General features: G+C 40.0%; 1 protein-coding gene across 1 annotated transcript; it reads left to right on the top strand.

Moving 5' to 3' along the window:
- Positions 1–206: 206 nt before the first annotated feature.
- LOC149314811 (GTP cyclohydrolase 1 feedback regulatory protein-like) lies at positions 207–19,041 on the top strand. The gene is made up of 3 exons (XM_089521937.1): positions 207–300; positions 9,201–9,295; positions 18,275–19,041. Exons 1-3 carry the CDS (start codon positions 265–267, stop codon positions 18,453–18,455), a joined length of 312 nt encoding a protein of 103 aa, XP_089378063.1. The 5' UTR covers positions 207–264; the 3' UTR covers positions 18,456–19,041.
- The last annotated feature ends 251 nt before the right edge of the window (positions 19,042–19,292 follow it).

Below are 19,292 nucleotides of genomic sequence, written 5' to 3'. Positions count from 1 at the left end.
AACAGGAGGCAGCCAGAGCAGCTGAAGAGTGTAGAGGAGTTAATCTAGCTGCTGTCCTCCTCGCTTCCCCTGCACCACAAAATGTCTCCCCTGGGGCCAGTATTATTCCTCTATCAGCCCCGCCCCCAGAATCCCTCCTCGTTGATTGGCTGCTTCCAGGAGTGGGCGTGGCTCGGGATTGGCAGGAGGCGTCACTGGCGGAACTGGGCTGGAGAAAACAAGGCGCTGGAGCTGGAGCTGGAGCTGGCAGAGTGCTCAGGGACCATGCCTTACCTCCTCATCAGCACCCAGATCCGCATGGTGAGCAGCCGGGGAAGAAGGGAGGGTTCCTGCTGCTGGGCTTCAGCCCATTGGCCCTGGTGCCTAGGAAGGAAACAGCCTGTGCTTGTGCTTGGCTCTACTTTTTGGCTGCATCCGCACTGGGAAAATAATGTGGGTTAATACCGCATTATTTCCCCAGTGCAGATGAAGCTGTCATGAGGTATTTCTTGGCCAGTGTTTTAATACTATTCTAGCTTAATTCTGTGTTTATGTTCATTTTTGTATGTTTATAATTAGTTGTTTTATCATCTGTAAACTGCTTTGTGGGGGGGGGGGGAGAGGGGGTGATTAATAATAATAATAATAATAATAATAATAATAATAGTTTCTTCATAGGGGGTTTGCCATTGCCACACTCTGAGGCTGAGAGAGTGTGACTTGCCCAAGGTCACCCCCATTGGGTTTCCATGTCAGGATTCGAACTCTGGACTCCAGAGTCATAGTCCAACACTCCTCTATGGCCTACTGACCCAGTCTTTGCTTTTCTTTCTGCACCTAGTTGTCAAATGTCTCTCAAGGCACTCTGTGTGTTGCTTTGCTGGCATTTAAACCCAGCTAGATGCTTTCCACACTGCAGAAATAATCCAGTTTGACACCACTTTAACTGCTATGGCTCAAGGCTATGGGAACCTGGGAATTGTAGTTTGTTGCAGCACCAGCTCTCACACCACAACAAACTGCAATCCCCCATGATTCCATAGCCTTGAGCCATAGCAGTTAAAGTGGTGTCAAACTGGATTATTTCTGCAGTGTGGATGCAGCCTGAGTTTCATTGTTTTCCTGTCTTGTCAACACTGATGCTTGATTCTTTCTGGGTTTAGAGCAGAATTAGAGCTCTGTGACACCACTTTTAACTATCATGGCTGCATCCTATGCCATTTTAAATGTAATGTTTTAATATTACAGTAGTATTACTTTATTTTTGTTTATTTGTGTAATTGATGTTTTCGTTTTATCTTTTTAAAACAATTGTAAACTGCCTTGAATCCCATTTCTGGGAGAAAAGCGAGATATAAATAACATAAATAAATAAATAAAATCCTGGGGCAGAGATGTATGTTTATTTGGGGAGGCACTAGAGCTCTCTGGCTGCGGATTCTAAATACTGTACATTCCTCCCTAAACTTCAAATCCCAGGATTCTGTAGGATGCAATGGTGGCAGTGAAAGTGGAATCATGGTGCTATAATTGCACTGTGTGAAAGGGCCTTGGGGTAACAGCACAATGAGCAGATGCTGGACTGCTGTCTGAGGTCCAAAACACACTGCAGAAATAATCCAGTTTGAGATTTAATTGCTCTGTCTCAATGCTGTAGTTTTGTGTGACATTTAGCCTTCACTGTCAGAGAGCTCTGGTGCCACAATAAACTACAATTTCCAAGATTCCCTAGCACTGAGCCAGGGAAGTTAAAGCGGTCACAAACTGGGTTATTTCTGCAGTGTGTTTTGGAGCTATGTCCAGGAAATGCCATAGTGGGTGGACCAGCCCCCTTGGTCCTCCAGTGACAGAGATGGATCTAGGATGCCCCCACAAGCTATGCACCTGCTTTTCCATGGGAGTGTGACTCCATCCAGGGCAGGGACCTTTTCCATTTCCTAGACCTGAGCATCGCCAGTCCAGGCACTTCCCAGCATCTGCTGACTGAAATGACAACAAAAGGTACAGCTCTGTCTATCTGGTCAAATACAATAAAGATTGCAAGTAACAAACTAGAGAACCTTCAAAGAAATCCATGATTATTTAAATCTGCAGTCAGGGAAAACAACGTAAAATGCTTTTATAGATCAGATTAATGAAAGGAAGTACCAATGTAAACTATGAAGCAAACTGAAACTATGTTAAATGCATTTGCAAGAAGCAATTTTTAGACTATTAGAATATGTTTTATGAGACAACTTTTCAAATGTAAAAACTGTTTTTCCTTTTTTATTATTTGTTGTTGTAAAAATAAAGGTGGTGGGAAAGGTAGAGCTCATTCATCAGTCTAAGGGCAGTCTATCTCTAAATACTATTCTGGAACTGGCTCAGTACATAAGAGTGCTTCCATCCTGCTGAACTGGTGAGTAGGGCATCATGATCAACAGCAGGGGTAGGCAACCTTTTTGAGCCGGGGGCCGGGTTGCTGTCCCTCAGACAACTGGGGGGCCGAAGCCAAAAAATAATTTTTTAAAAAAAAAATTAAATAAATAAATAAACCGGGACAAATGTAAGACAACACTTCCAGATGGTGGACACTTTTTTTAAAAAAGTGGAGGACACGCAAAAAAAATTGCTGATTTTTAAAAAAATGTTAATATAAATGCATGTTTCTGAGGTGTCTATAGACAATTGCCCCCCTTGCCCCTGTGCGCAAGAGGCCAAAGGCCCCGGCGGCAATCAGCGGCAGGACCGGGCTGGGGCCGGTCCCAAGGCCTCGCCGGGCCGCATCTGGCCCGCGGGCCGCAGGTTGCCTACCCCTGATCAACAGTATTAAAAGCCACTGAGACTGCATCCATACTGCAGAAATAAACCAGATTGATGCCACTTTAACTGTCATGGCTCAATGTTATGGAATTTTGGGAATCGTAACTTTGTGAGACATTCAGGCTTCTCTGTCAGAGAGCTCTGGTGCCACAACAAATTACAATTACCAGAATTCCATAGCATTGAGTTAAGATGTTGTCAACCTGGATCGTTTCTGTCAGTGCAGATGCAGCCTAAGAGGTCCTAACAGGAGAGCTTGTCTTTTGCCTGGAACAGGTCATCAGTGAAAGTAGCTAAGGCTATTTTTGTATCAAACTGAAACCAGACTGAAAAGGGTCCGGATAATCTGTATCCTCCAAGAGGGTCTGAAGTTGTCCAGCTACCACATGGTCAAGCACTTTGCTCCAGAAGGAGACATTAGCAATGGGGTGGTAGTTCTCATATACCTATGGGTCTAAGGGTGCCCTCTTAAAGAGCAAGCATGCTATAGCATATTTCAAAGTGGCATGTGCCACCCACTGACTGAGTACGGCAATGACCACCCCTTCAGCCTGCCCAGTCAGTCCATCTGTACTAGCTCTTACCAGCCTGGATGAACCAAGGGGTCAAGTTTACATGTGGGATGAATTGATTCATGTATTGTTCACATCATCCAGCTGAAACTAATCCCAACAGACTTAACCAAATGAGCCACTTGGAGGCTTTCCCCAGACTCTATAATAACTGGAGTATCATGTTCTGAGTAAATTTAAGCAACTTTTCCTTTGAAATGCTTAGCACATTTATCACAGCAGATGACTGCTCCTGCTGTCTCTGACCATCCTCACAACAGGATCTTCCTCACCAGTGTGAATATCTCTCTTGGATAGATGTCAAGGATGCAATAGCAGAAGCACAGTATAACTTTTTTTGCCAACCCCATTGCTGCATAATAGGTAAAATCAAGAGTCTTCATCAATCTTAATTTGTATTTGCTCCATGATTAATGCCACCTGCGCTCTAGCTATTGTCCAGCATGTTCTATTGCCAGCTGGACAACAACTCTCATGATCTGTAGCTAGCATAGCCAACTGTGAAAGCAAAGGTAGCTAGCTTTAAAGCTGGGATGAAAAATTATGGCCTTTGTTGGACTACGGCTCCAGTGATAGCCAACATAGCGAGGGAGGTTGAGATTTGCAGTCCAGAAACATCTAAAGGGTTGAGGTTTTCAGTCGTGCTTTAAGAAGGGAAAATGGATTCACTAAAACAAAACAAAACTGAATTCTGTTCCCTTTGTCACTTACCCTTCTATGGCCATCTCTGCATGGGCTAGGATAATCCGGGGGCAGCCCAGAATATCCTGACCCCATAGCTGTTCCAACATTCCTATTACTTGGTCCTCCATTCCTGTACCATGATAGCTGTTTGCATCAGTGTCCCACTGAGCTGCCAAACATGTCTGTCACTGCTGTGGGTCGCTTGCTCTGAGGCCAGAACAAGGTGCTCAGCCGTGTTCTCATAGCTGGGTGCCTCATTCTGACCTTAGAGCAAGCGACTTGCAGCAGTGGCAGACACACTGGGCAGCTTAGTGGGGTTCCCATACAGACATATACCATGATGCTGGAACAGAGGGCTCTGGATCTGCAGTAAGAGGTATATTTTTTGAAAAACCGTTTTAAGGGTGTTATTTCCCGTTTCTGGTGCAGAATCTGCTGGACCTCATCCAGACTGCTTGCACCAGAAGTGAGGTCTGGGCTGTGCATCATCCAAACAGGATGGCACCAGAACAAGGGGGCAGGAGGGACAGGTCTTTTGGTTTGTGCAGACAAGGCCTTTGATGGCAAATATTATCTATCAGCAATTATCTGAGTAGCAACAAATGATAAGTTTTTATGTTTGTTATGTGTCATACTCTCCTGCCTGGCCCTCTTCCTCCTGTTGTACATGACAGATGTATGGACCCTCCATAGATTAAAATGTGACCAAGAGACAGAAACTTGTAACAGACATTATAGTGTTACTGTCTTTGCAAAATCAGCCATAACAGTGTTTTGTCTGGATATGTACAGATGGTCTATTCTCTTTCACAGCCCTGTTTCATAACTGTATTGCTAAACTGTTACTGTCTTCTCCAGCTGTGATTTCAGAATTGAAATTAGTGCTTGGCTAATTGTATTGGCCTTGCATGATCTTTGAATGCTTGTTTCCATGCCATGAGTATAATTATATCCTTATGCACTTTTCTGCAGAGCAATACATTAACATTTTTTTAAAAATGAAAAATTAGGCTTATATACATATGCACACATATACTTTTGTTCCCTGGTAGGAAATGTTTTTTTAATTTGTATTTTGTTTTTGCAAAAATCATATTAATAAAAGAGAAAGCAGGCAAATTTTGAAAAAGGAAAAAGGAAAAATAGACCAACAGTGAATATGTCGTGAGTGTTGCTTTCAAGAGGCAGGCAAGTATCCAAACTAGCATCCATACAAAACTGTATGATATGTGTTGTACCTTTGAAAGGGTTGGGAGATCTTCAGTCATTGATTAATAGAAGATGTATTGTATGGCAAATTTATACGTGTTACATGCTGTATACTAGCATCATTTTTATGCTGGGACAGGTAAATTAAGAGTTAGGAACTTAATAGTGTTTAGTTCATTGTTCTGCATATTTTGTGTGTTAAGATCAGCTTTAGTAATTTTGGCAAAGGGATTTAGGGCTTGTGCAGACCTATTGTACTGCTTTTGGAGGAGAAATGGCTATATCATTTCGTCCATTCTCTGCATCTCTAGAATATTGCAAATATAGAGAAAACTCTGCTAGATAGCCCAGACTGCCAAACTGTCTGGAAATCATGATTAAAGTGAGGTGATGAGGATAACACAGAAAGTGTTAACTAAGTGATGAGAGAGGAGTTGAGGAAACATGCTCATGAGGAGTATTAAGGTAATTCGGATGAATGGAAACAGGTAGTTTCACTCTGCAAAGCAGAGCAAATGAAATGGCAAAATGATCCTTAAAAATCAATCTAAAAAATTCAAGCTCCCCTCTGATAGGTAAAATCTTTTGCTTTCAGTTGTTCTGCTCTTACAACTTTGACTTCTGTGTCTCTGTATGATACACTTCATGATGAAGTAAACTTTAAAGAGAGCTTTACCTGATTAAAAGAAAGTTTAATTGAGTCATTATTCACTATGGGAAGAGGTGGCAGAGGAACTTCTCTGCTTTGACACCCTGCTTGTGGAATGATCATCCCTTTGAGGCCCAGCCAACATTGGCTGCATTCCACCACCAAGTTCAAACAAACCTTTTTATTAAAGTTATTAGGCCTTAATTGAGTTCTTCCAAAATGTACATGTGTTTTAAACTGATTTAATCTTTTAATCTTTTCTAATGACAAATTATTCAATATGTTTCAGTCTATTTAAATTATTTAGTTGGTTTCAGTTTCAAATTGTTTAAAGCTGTATTTGTATCCTGTCATTAGATAGATAGATAGATAGATAGATAGATAGATAGATAGATAGATGACAACAACAACAACAAAACCACAATCCTAAGCATGTTTAGATACCTGGCAGAGTTGAATAATACATCGTTGTTATTGTTGTTGTTGCAATGTTCTTTCAGGGACTACTTCCAAGAAAGATGAAAAAGAGCCAAATTTCAAGAGACCTTGGAGCATAAACAAAGCCACTTCCCCTGTAATAGGACAAATGTATGAATACAGCATCTGTTTGTCACTCTGTAGCCAGGATTTCAAAGAATGCAGTTTCTTTATATCTGTCAAACTCAAGGATGTGCAAAATTTCTGGGCAACAGTTCTTCTAGCACTTTCTGTACCTTTTCCTAAGAGACTGAGGGAACTGTACAAATTCAGTACAGATTCATTACTGGACAAATTAACAAGAAACTGTAGCTGCAATGAACATGTTTTCACCAGACAAAAAGTCTGCAATGTCTGTCACCCAGCTTGTATCCTTGTTTATTTTATTTAGAACACTTATGCCACACTATTATAAGAAACATCAAAGTAATTCACTGTGTTAAAAAGTATCTTAAAACCAACTCCAGAAGTACAGAAATCAGAAACCATAAAATGTGCATGCAAACACACAGAGGACTATTGAATATGTGTCAGTAGTGAGACACTGGGCCAGCATGGCATAGTGATTTGAGTGTTGGACTAGGAGACTGGAGACCAGGGTTTGAATACCAGCTCGGCCATGTAAAATGCACTGCGTGATCCTGGGGACGTCACACTCTCTCAGCCTCAGAAGATGGCAAAGACAAACACTTTCTGCAAAAACTTGCCAAGAAAACCCTATGATAGGGCCCCCTTAGGGTCACCATAAGTTGGAAATGACTCGAAGGCACACAATAACAAAGCAAGGGGCTTCTTGAAAAAAAGGTGCTTGTTCCTCTTAACCATTGGAAACACAGTACTGTTGGTGCCTCATAAATAATGGGGGGAGCCATTCCAGAGGGTTGGTGCCACCATAAGGAAGGGCTGTTTCTGTGTTGCTTTCAGGTTACATTAAATAAGTCACAGCACAGTCAATAAGGCCTTTTCTACAGATTTTGAACACTTGAACTTCACTTTACAAAGCCTATGCACAGAATCTGGAACCATTACTTATTTGAACTTCTGAATTTTTCAGAAACCCCCAGCCAGTATGGCCAATTCTAGGGGATTCTGGGAGGTGTAGTCCAAAGAAATAACTCTGCTAAGTTCTGATGGAAGAGTCCATGCTCTGTATGTAAAACATACAACTTTTGACATCTTTGCAATGCATATACACAAAGCTTGGAAAAGGCATATTTTTAGAACTTCCCACCCAACATTGGTGCCAGTGCAAAGCTAGTGGCTATGCTGGCTGGAACATTCTGGGAGCTGTAGTCCAAAAGATCTTCCCAAGTTCTCTATGTATGCAGTGGTTTGTGCAGTAGGTGTAATTATATATTTGTTATAGCAGGGACGGACCCCATGGGAGCATCATTTTTGGCTCCCTCCAATCCTACTCATGATGCACTGTTGTCATTTCCACGAACCGGAAATGATGTTCCAGTCACCTTTGGTCTATTCATAAATCCATAATGTAATTTTGAGTTTTTTCTTTCATGGCTAAAATAATGTAGAGGTGCATCACATAAAGTAATTGTGGGGATTTGGGAATGAAAATATTTTGGGGGATTGGGGTTTTCAGCCTCCCTCCCCCCGAGGGCCTCATGGTAGTTCTCCACATATAAACTATGGGATGCATGATTTCCCTGCAATTCTCCAACGTTGATCCTCTAGGTATTTTGTACTAAACAGCTAAGATAATGGGTGCATTTGGAATCTCTGGTGTCTCTGTTTAACCTGTAGAAGGAGCTCTTGCAGAGCATTTTGTTCCAGGTGTCGTTCTTCCTCTGTCTTGAGCCTTCTGGCTGCATCATACTCTAAGCAAGCAAGTTCACTAGCTAGTTATCATTCTGTACAACTATTCTTCTTCTTCTTACCTTTCTGATCACTTATTTTAATTTTGCTTTTTCTCAGGTGCTTACATATTATGTTATTTTCCTCAGCCAGCTGGCTAAAATATTATTCAAGCAACTATAATATAAAATACAATGCCAAACTAAAAGAAAAGCAAATTAGCTCAAAATAAGAGCAGGGGAAGCTGAAACCTTGGATTTTTATTCATAGGAATGCATCTATGGCTGCGTCCACACTAGAAAAGTAATCCAGTCTGACACCGCTTTAACTACCATGGCTAAATGCTATGGAATTCTAGGAACTGTAGTTTTCTGAGATATTTGGCCTTCTCTGTCAGAGAGCTCTGGTGCCACAACAAACTAGAGTTCCCAGAATCCTACAACACTCAATTGTGGCAGTTAAAGTGGTGCCAAACTGGATTATTTTGCGGTGTGGATGGCCTCTAAGTAGCTGTATAACATTTGCACTATCTGATCACTATCTCTTCAAAGGTGGCTCCATATACACTGCATTACAACAATATAATCTGGATGTTACCAACATGGACATCTGTGGCAATATTATCATTATTTAGGTGTGGCTACAGTTGACATGCCAAACTAAGTCTTTGATGTATCAAATGCTTTTATGAACACTTTCCAAGACAAATATCTAGTGCAAACATCTTTCCTAACTATAGTTTAGACCAGTCTTCCCCAGCATTGTTCCCATGATTCCCAGGCAACATGGGCACTTGTTTGGAGAAGCCTATCTCAGAAAAATGATCAGTTTTCCAGATGTTGCTGGATGTCAACTTTCATCAGGCATAGCCAGCATTGTCATTGCTGAGTGATCATGAGAGTTACAGTCCAACAAAACTGGGAGGACCACATGTTCCCCAACCCTGCTGGACAGAATGAAATGTTCTGATGCTGCATAGTTTTGCTAATGGAACTATATCTTTCTCTCTGCAGGAAGTTGGACCCACAATGGTTGGGGATGAGCATTCTGATCCAAACTTGATGCACTATCTTGGGGCCACAAAAAGAAATATGCTAGGAAATCATTTGTAAGTATTTCTGTGCCTTTTGATCTCCCTTTCTGCATCTTCTTTCATTTCTTTTCTCCTTTTCTACACATTTTTGTAGTATAAGGCTGCTGCTGCTATCATCATCGTCATCATCATCATCATCATTTCTATCCTGCCTTCCTCCCAATAGTAGGACTCAAGGCAGCTTACAACATATTTTAAAACAATACAGATTAAAAACTATACAAAAGTACCAATAAAAGTATAAATGTACATGTTATTTAAATGACAAACAATATGTAAAGTTAAAAACAATAAAATTTATTAAAAGACTATGTATAAACTGTAAAACAGCACACCATTAAAAGCTTATCCTCTTAGTTTCTAAAAGTCTGAGGGCATACAAATGTTATCACTTGCTGGTGGAAGGAGAGTAAAGAAGGAGCCGTCCTGGCCTCTCTAGGGAGGAAGTTCTAAAGTCTGGGAGCTGCCACTAAGAAAGTCCTCTCCCTTGTTCCCAGCAAATAAGCCTGAGAAGGTGGTGGGTCAGAGAAAAGGGCTTCTCCAGAAGATCTTAGAGCTCTAAAGGGTTGATAAAGGGAGGTTCTGTCCTGTCATCCACTCTTTTCATTTAATATATGTACTGCCTAACCTCTCCCCACAAACACTTGATGGCTGATTCATACATCCATGTTTATTATTGGATGACTACACATATCAAATGATACCTTGAGTGTCTAAGCAGAACCATCACAGTTGCTTTGGGTAAAATGTCTATACCACCTGCCAAACAAGCTTTTTCAGGCTGCATCTGCACTGCAGAAATAATAAATAAATAAACAATATAAATAAAACTTTTATTTTTATCCCGCTTTTCTGTAATAAAACAATGAAAGTGGCAAACAAACATGTTAAAACGTCCACATACAATATTACATCACAACATCCCCCCTTAAAAAAAGAATTAAACATAATACGTTTAAAATAGAGTATTAAAATATCTATTAATAATGAACATAAGATGGGTAGTGTGGTAGCATAGTACATGGTGCCACTTGAACTGCCATGGCTCAATGGGATGGAATTCTAGGATTTGTAGTTTTGTGAGATAGTTAGCCTTCTCTGTCAGAGAGTTCTGGTGCCACAGCAAAACTTCAAATCACAGAATTCCTTGGGATGGAACCATGGAAGTTCAAGTGGTATCAAACTGGATTATTTCTGCAGTGCGGATGCAGACTCAGAGGAGTTCGGTTTACACATTCAGTTGTTAGCCCCCAACTGTACAATAACACTTAAGTGTATAAAAGATGAGTGAAGCTGAGACATTGGCTTTAATTTGGTTTTTAGTCAATATTTGGATGCTGTGGAACCCAGCAAATGGGATTTTTAATATTAAAATCCATGCTTTCAAAACATTAAATGTCATAATAACATATCCAGGTGAATTACCAGTTCAGTATGTACAATATTAAATTGTTAAAAACATTTCCTGATATGTGACAAGCCTCACCAAACTGTATTTGTCACCATCATCCTTCAGCTCAACTCTGTTTACATTCTTCAGAATGGTTGGCACATTCCACTCAGTCTGAGTGGCTTGAATGTCCGAACTTGTTGGAAAATAAGCCAGAAGTAAAAATGTCCAGATGTGGGGAAGGGTGACAAAGGTAACTATGGATCACTTGCAGCCTGGTAACCAAGTAATTGGATTCAGCTGGATCAAGACATGTGATGTCACTGCAAGGTCATCGTGTGTTGCAAAGCACTAAGGTGACACAGCAGGAAGAGGCTGGACTTAGTGGCCGCGTGGCACAAGTGTATATAAGGGACAAGCCTCAGAATACAGTGTGGGTTGATGGTGGATGTACAGTGAAAGTAGCTTTGTATTCTGTAAATATAGCAACTGAAGATTAAAGAGCCTCTTTGAAGAGACATCTGTTTCAGTCTGCTTTATCAGCTTCAAGAAGGAACGGAGGAGATCCCTGAACAGCCATATGGCTCCGTGACATGTTACTTGGTGGCTATCGTGGCGTGAAGCTTCAGCGTGAACCTACACAGGCTGTGCAAACCACGCTAACAGAACTTGTACCTAATCTAAAGTGGAGCCCAAATGCCAACAATAGCAGCAGCAGCAACAACAACAACAAAAATAGTGTCACATTCATAGAATCATAGAATCATAGAGTTGGAAGAGACCACAAGGGCCATCCAGTCCAACCCCCTGCCATGCAGGAAATCCAAATCAAAGCATCCCCAACAGATGGCCATCTAGCCTCTGCTTAAAGACCTCCAAGGAAGGAGACTCCACTACACTCCGGGGGAGTTTGTTCCACTGTCGAACAGCCCTTACTGTCAGGAAGTTCTTCCTAATGTTGAGGTGGAATCTCTTTTCCTGTAGCTTGCATCCATTGTTCCGGGTCCTGTTCTCTGGAGCAGCAGAAAACAAGCTTGCTCCCTCCTCAATGTGACATCCTTTCAAATATTTAAACAGGGCTATCATATCACCTCTTAACCTTCTCTTCTCCAGGCTAAACATCCCCAGCTCCCTGAGTCGTTCCTCATAGGGCAAGGTTTCCAGACCTTTCGCCATTTTAGTTGCCCTCCTCTGGACACACTCCAGTTTCTCAATGTCCTTTTTGAATTGTGGTGCCCAGAACTGGACACAATATTCCAGGTGGGGCCTGACCAGAGCAGAATACAGTGGCACTATTACTTCTCTTGATCTAGACACTATACTTTTATTGATGCAGCCTAGAATTGCATTGGCCTTTTTAGCTGCCGCATCACACTGTTGACTGATGTTCAACTTATGGTCTACTTGGACTCCTAGATCTCTTTCACATGTACTTTCATTCAGCAATGTGTCTCCCATCCTATATCTGTGCATTTCATTTTTCTGCCCTAAGTGCAGTACCTTACATTTCTCTGTGTTGAATTTCATTTTGTTAGCTTTGGCCCAGCTTTCTAGTCTATTCAGGTCGTTTTGAATCTTGATCCTGTCCTCTGGGGTATTAGCTATTCCTCCTAATTTGGTGTCATCTGCAAATTTGATAAGTGTGCTCCCAATTCTGTCATCCAGGTCCTTGATAAAGATGTTGAATAGCACTGGGCCCAGGACAGAGCCCTGTGGGACCCCACTGGTCACTTCCCTCCAGGAGGAAAAAGAGCCATTGTTGAGCACCCTTTGGCTTCGGCCGGTCAACCAATTACAGATCCATTTAACAGTTACTTTGTCTAGCCCACATTTTACAAGCTTGTTTGCAAGAATATAATGAGAAACCTTGTCATAGGCCTTACTGAAATCAAGATATACTATATCCACAGCATTCCCTTCATCTACCAAGCTGGTAATTTTATCAAAGAAAGAGATTAGATTTGTCTGGCATGACTTGTTTCTCTGAAACCCATGTTGCCTTTTTGTGATTATGGCATTGCCTTCTAGATGTTCACAGACTCTCTGTTTAATGATCTACTCTAGAATCTTTCCTGGTATTGATGTCAGACTGACTGGACGATAATTGTTGGGATCCTCTTTTTCCCCCTTTTTGAAGATGGGGACAACGTTTGCCCTCCTCCAGTCTGCTGGGATCTCTCCTGTTCTCCAGGAGTTTTCAAATATGATTGCCAATGGCTCCGATATTACTTTTGCCAGTTCTTTTAATACCCTTGGATGGAGTTCATCTGGTCCCGGAGACTTAAATTCATTTAGATTAACAAGGTGTTCCTCTACTATCTCTTTACTTATTCTGTGCTGAAATTCCCCTATTCTGTCCTCTGCTCCATTATCCTCAGGTTGAGCACCCTTTGCCTTTTCTGAGAAGACTGAGGCAAAGAAGGTGTTGAGTAGTTCTGCCTTTTCTCTATCTCCTGTTAGCATTTTGCCATCTTCTCCACGCAGTGGCCCTACCGTTTCCTTCTTCTTCCTCTTGCTGCGGACATATCCAAAAAAGCCCTTTTTATTGTTCTTAACCTCTTTAGCAAGCCTGAGTTCATTCTGCGCTTTAGCTTTTCTGACTTTACCCCTACACATGCCTGCTATTTCTTTGAATTCCTTTTTTGTGATTTCCCGCTTTTTCCATTTCTTATACATGTTCCGTTTCAAACTTAGCTCGGTTGAAAGTTCCTTAGTCATCCATCCTGGTTTCTTGAGAACACCTCCTGTTTTTCTTTCTCACTGGAACTGTTTGAAATTGTGCCTTCAGTATCTCTTTTGAGAAACTCCCGTCCGGTCTGAACTCCCTTCTCTTTTAGTATTTCTGACCATGGGATCACCCTCAATACTTCTCTAAGTTTACTGAAATCCGCTCTCCTAAAGTCAAGTTGATGAAAGGACAGAATTTCCATCAGAAAAGTGCCATGATCCAGCCATTCTTCCACATATTACTCTTCTCCTGCTTGAGCCCTACACATTTCCCCATCACTGTTCCAACTGTTGCCCTTATCTTAATCTGATGCTTTAACTTTCACATGGAAGTCCTCCTTTTTCTTTGACATGCTTTGAATATTTCTCTCTGTAATTCTTATTTATCCACTTCAGATGGTTGGCAACCAAAAGTTCAAATCAGTCATTAAAATATAATCCTAAAATGAAAATATAAAATCAGACAGACACAGCAGATACAACAAAGGCATTGAATGATGTATATCTAGCCACTCACTCAATTTCCTGCCTAAATGAGAGCTCAAGAGAGTGCCATCTCAGTTTGTGGGGCAGAGCAAAAAAAAAATCACAGTTTGGGTGCAGCCATGAAGACTTAAACTATGGTTTAAACAGAGTCCCCAAACAGATAGGTTTTCCAGGTATTATTTATTATTTAACAGCTATCAAGAAAACCTTGAAATCAGTTCAAGAAGGTTCTTCAGATATGAAGAGGAAGAGGGGATATTTTCCCCCCATTAACTTTTACCAGACAGATCAAGGAAATAAGAGATGGTGAAGAAAATATTGCCAAAGTATTTTATATATCTGTTATTCGTAATCATACCTTTTTTATGTACAGTACTTGGTAAAATTCCTTAAGGTTGCTTGCAGACAGGGATGTAACTGGAGGGCATAGTCCAGAATTGCACTCCCCAAATGAAATTTTCCTTCATTCCTCAGATCGCTAGCATTGCAGTCAGTAACTTAAAACTTCAGTCGAGCATTTAGAAACAGAGTTCAGATGTCCAGAGGAAATGGGGGTAGGCAAAGGTACCAAGGCAATTGGAACACAGCAAATAGGCAGGCATCAACGGTTTTCAGTGCTGAAAGCTGGCATTTATTGGGAGAATCAGCTTTCTCTTGAGAATCACATTATACACATTCCTGAAAACAAATCTCATTACAAATAGGACTACTTTTTGGCTAGGCATGCATGCACACCAGCATAAGATGTCACTGCAAAATTTTGATTAGATGGCTATTTTGAAGATGCCTTTGTTTCGTGCAGTTTCAGCCAGCTGCCAACATTTAATTCTTTCATTCATTTTCAGCTTGTATGAAGCAAGTTTAGGATGGCCTTGTGTCCTATTTTTCAGATGAGGAGAGTTCTCTATTTAAAAGGCAAATACTCAGATTAAAAGATTAAGAATTATAAGAAGGGGGAGAAGAGACCTTAAAGTTACCCCTCAACAGTTATCACTTGGGACAGTGAAACCTCTTGTTTGTTTATTTATTCATTTAATTTATATCTCGTCTGTCTCCTAACAAGGGACCGAAGATGGCTTATAATAATTTAAAACAGAAGTTGGCAAAAATATTATTTAACAAAAGTTAAAAACAATTAAACAGCAGTACTATTAAAAGCAAAGTTTAAAAAGTCAAAACTTTATTTAAAACAAGGTATAAACACAGTACACCACATACCACTTTGAACACTATTCAGTTCACATTCTTTCCCAGTATGTTGAGATGTACTAGAATTCTATTTAAATTATACAGGTTGTTTCCAAACTTGCATATAGACATATTTGTATTTGGACAGACAATTTTAGATTAGTATAATTTACACATTTTATGGAAATCTGTGCCTTCTTTTGTTTTTGTTTTTTTGGCAATGTGTAAGTGGCTAACTTAGGCATGTTTAAGTGTGCGAGATTCCATCCTGACAATACCCTCTGGATCTTGCTGTTAGAAGTATCGCTCTTGTCAATATTTGTGCTAGGCTTCAGCACATGTGTATTTAAATAGTTCAGGTTCTAATTCTTATCCCATCCATTTAATCAGAGGTTTAGTAGTGGACAGGTGCTTTTCCTGTGCTATGGTAAAAAGATGTATAACCTCCTCCAGTTTTGCAATTGAACAAGAGGAGGAGAAGGAAGCAGCAAGAGAGAACAAAGCCAAACAATCTGTGTGGAATGTAGCATTTGGCCTCTTTGTTGTGGGTGCGAAATGCTGCATTCCAAGGAGATGAACACAGAGCTGTCAGTTCAGAAACCAAAATAGAAGTATAGATATAACAATGAGAAACTAATAAAATGTCAAGGGAGGAACTTTGCTGTACCTCAAAATGGATATATTTCCTGTGCACTGTGACAACCCTAAAATTATAGCTATATCCTTAACAAAGTTAACTGAATGCTCAGTTATTCCTAATATTTTCTTTTCCCATAAAACAATTTCATTGAATCTAATGGAAAGATTAACTTTTTTACAAATGCAGCATTTTTTAGAGTAAGCCAGAAAATCTTTCCAATTTTAATTCATACCCTGTTTTTCTCATAATATGGGATGCAGGAGATACAGAATCTTAACACCAGAGTAGAGAAGTGAAGGCCTGGAAAAAACCAGATAAAATTGAAAAAAAGGAAGAAAATCAATTATGAAATGTTTTATTTTGGCATGATTCAGGAAAAAAACAGAAAAAGAACGGTTTTTTCCCCCTGAATTTTTCCGGGTTTTTTACCAGTCCTTCACATCTCTACACCAGAGACAGTAGGAAGGAATTAAACAACTTAAACGTGCATAATAGAAGCCTGATGATAATACAGTTCTTTCTTTCTTTTGCTGTGCTGGAGGAATCCCAAGATTGTTTGTTTAACATCCCACTTTTTCCCCAGGTGGGACCCAAGTCGGCTCACAACGTGAATTAAAACAAGGTACATTAATTAAAAATTAGTAATGAAAAGTTAATTAAATAAACTCCCTTAGAAAAAAAATCAATACTTTAAAACAATATACAGTCAGCCCTCAGTATCCATGGATTCTTTATCCACGGATTCAAGCATCAACGGCTTGAAAATAATAAAAAATATATAAATAAATAAAAACTTTGAATTTGCTATTTTATATAAGAGACACCATTTTACTATCCATTGTATTTAATAGGACTTGAACATCCACAGATTTTGATATCCACAGGGGGGGCACTACTGTAAAATTATTTAAAGCCATAACAAGAACAATAAATAATGTAGGACATGCACCACATTAAAGACCTTAAAGACTGAAAGGTGTATAGTTCACCTAATACTGTGACATGCTAAGGCTCCCTGGATTTATCATTATGTATCCAATGTGTGTGTATGTGTTGTGTGCCTTCAAGTCATTTTCAGCTTATGGTGACCCTAAAGTGAACCTATCATGGGGTTTTCTTGGCAAGACTTGTTGAGAGGTTTGCCATTGCGTTCCTCTGAGGCTGAGAGTGTGTGACTTGTCCAAGGTCACCCAGTGGGTTTCCATGGCTGAATGGGGAACTGACTCTATATCCAGACTCATAGTTCTATAGGCTACTGGCCTACTGGGTAGTAGGAATGCATGAGGCTGCCTTAAATCAGAATCCAATAAATCCATCTAGCCAATGGGTTTTCAAAGACAGCTCTAGCTGAAAATCTGAGGATTAAACTTGATACCTGCAACCTCCTTTACCGCTAAACTCCAAAACATGGTGTGAGTTGTGCTTGTGCTACAAGCTTACTGACTAACTTTGAGCATATTAGCAGAAACACCACCAAAATTAACTAAATAATGATAGCTGCTCCATACTAGGTCTATCCAGCTCAGTATTGTCTGCTCTAGTAAGTGCTAGGTTTCTAATGGCTACAGCAATGGATGGCTTTTCTTAGCGTTTGTTACCACTGGTTGAATACATACGTTCCATGTCTAAGTTCCACATTCAGTCCCTGGCATTAATTATCCTGTATTAGTTTGGATAAAGGAAGGAGGTAGCAGAACCAGAAGTCAATTTGCATTCTGTTTGTAATCACTTTAACAGTTACAATTCCTAAATGATAGGCTTCATACTTAATGAAGCTATATTTCCTTAATTGCTGAATATATACATGGTACCTGCCTCATCAACATGATCTTTAAAATGGAAAAAAAACCTACACTGAAGATTTCACAGGCAAGGTCAACTCATTTGTATTTACAAATGGGGAAGTTTCATGCTACAAGCAAGCTGACAAATTGTGTAGATAATATGGTGAATGTCTGCTCTCTAAAATAACAGACAAATATGAGTTCTTCTAGCATACCAATAAGATAGTGATGCTGACATCTCTTGCCCAACAGTACTCTAAATATAAACATGTAAGAATGTGAGAGTTGATTGAATATGATCTGTTCCCTTTTTGATGCAAAAGGATAGTTAACAATTTAACTAATTTATTTACATGTGTACTTTAATATATTGCCTAAGACTGACAAGTTAATCATGTTGATGATCTCATTTGAACCAAGCACAGAACAGGATCACCATTTTAACTACTATAAATGACTTTGTTTTCTAACCCTATTTCCTTTATCAGGAAGGTCCCCATCAAAAGATTTCCATTGGACTCTCACAGTATAATAAATGTTATGTCTGGATTTAAACAAATATAGCTTATCCCCCCCCCCCCCCCAAATCTCTTGGCTGTTTTGGCCCCATTTTCAAAATCTTCATAAAGGTTTAGAATAAAACCTGAGATATAGATCTTGCTATTTCGTTGTTAGAATTTCAACATTCAAAGAGCTTCCCATCAGTGTGGCTACAGATTATTTCCTGTTCCCTGGAAAACTGCACTTTTCTCATTGTTGCTATATCTTTGTTACAACAGCTGGGAATACTATGTGCAGGATGCCCCCCGGATCGTCTTGGACAAACTGGAGAAATGTGGTTACCGAGTGATCAGCATGACAGGAGTGGGGCAGACATTGGTATGGTGTCTCCACAAAGAAAGTACAGAGAACTCAGATTTTCTGACTGCCCAAGATATTGCTGTAAACCACCCAGCATAGGTTTGGCATTGTTTTTCAAGTGTGTTGTACATTTTTAGGCATTAGGAAAGCAAAGCTAGTTAAAACCCTATATTCTGAAACAACAATCACTTCAAGAACATTATAGGAACAAAGGTGGCCAAGTTTAGCTTCCAAAGACTGTCAGGTTGGAACTTTCATAAAGAGATTTTTTGAGTATTGAATGCCGGTAATGAGGTGTTATCCCCATTTGTTGCTACTAAGTGGAAACAACCTGGCATTATGAAATTCACAGTGGAAGTAACACCCTTATTTGGTGCAGAAGATGGTTATTTCTGTAAAGGCCTTAATAAAAAGTTGCCAAAGAACAAGTTAGTCAGTTATGCACAATGTGGTTTCAAGATGAAAAATAAGCTATGGTGTCCTTGTTGAAAATCCTGAGACTGTGATATGTAGATTTTCAACTATTTACATGCACATTGTAAACAAAAGAACTTGCAAATATCTCAGCATGCTTTATAAATATACCTGTTGCCCTTTCTTGCTGGAATTACTGTGTTTTGAATTATGTGTACTGAAATCATTCCTGAAGTAATTGGTAAAATAATAAAGAGTTTATAGAAGCAGGCTTGACATTGTCTTTAGAAAATTTTGTGTTCTTCAACCTACAAGCAGTATTTTTTTTTTTTGGGGGGGGGTCAAGATGGCACAGTGACATTGTGCAGCTTTTCCTTTCATCAAAGAAACTACGTGGATATTTATTTAGTGCTTCATCAGAACTGCACAGGCCTCTATTCCCTGTGCAAATATGGTGTGTTGACCATATGGCCAACACTGATGTGTTATCAAATCTCTTCTAGTGTGGACAACCAGGAAGGA

This window comes from Sceloporus occidentalis, unplaced genomic scaffold, assembly GCF_023333645.1.
Source record: "Sceloporus occidentalis isolate IW3139 unplaced genomic scaffold, rSceOcc1.0.p SCAF_4, whole genome shotgun sequence".
Lineage (NCBI taxonomy): Eukaryota > Metazoa > Chordata > Lepidosauria > Squamata > Phrynosomatidae > Sceloporus > Sceloporus occidentalis.
The sequence above is the reverse complement of the archived record's forward strand: the minus strand, read 5'-3'. Positions and strand labels throughout refer to the sequence as shown.

Excerpts from the sequence above, each read along its gene's own strand:
- LOC149314811 (XM_089521937.1), top strand. The coding sequence starts at position 265 with ATGCCTTACCTCCTCATCAGCACCCAGATCCGCATG. Across the intron at positions 301-9,200 it reads TCAGCACCCAGATCCGCATG|GAAGTTGGACCCACAATGGT; the intron begins GTGAGCAGCCGG and ends TTCTCTCTGCAG. Across the intron at positions 9,296-18,274 it reads AATATGCTAGGAAATCATTT|CTGGGAATACTATGTGCAGG; the intron begins GTAAGTATTTCT and ends TTGTTACAACAG.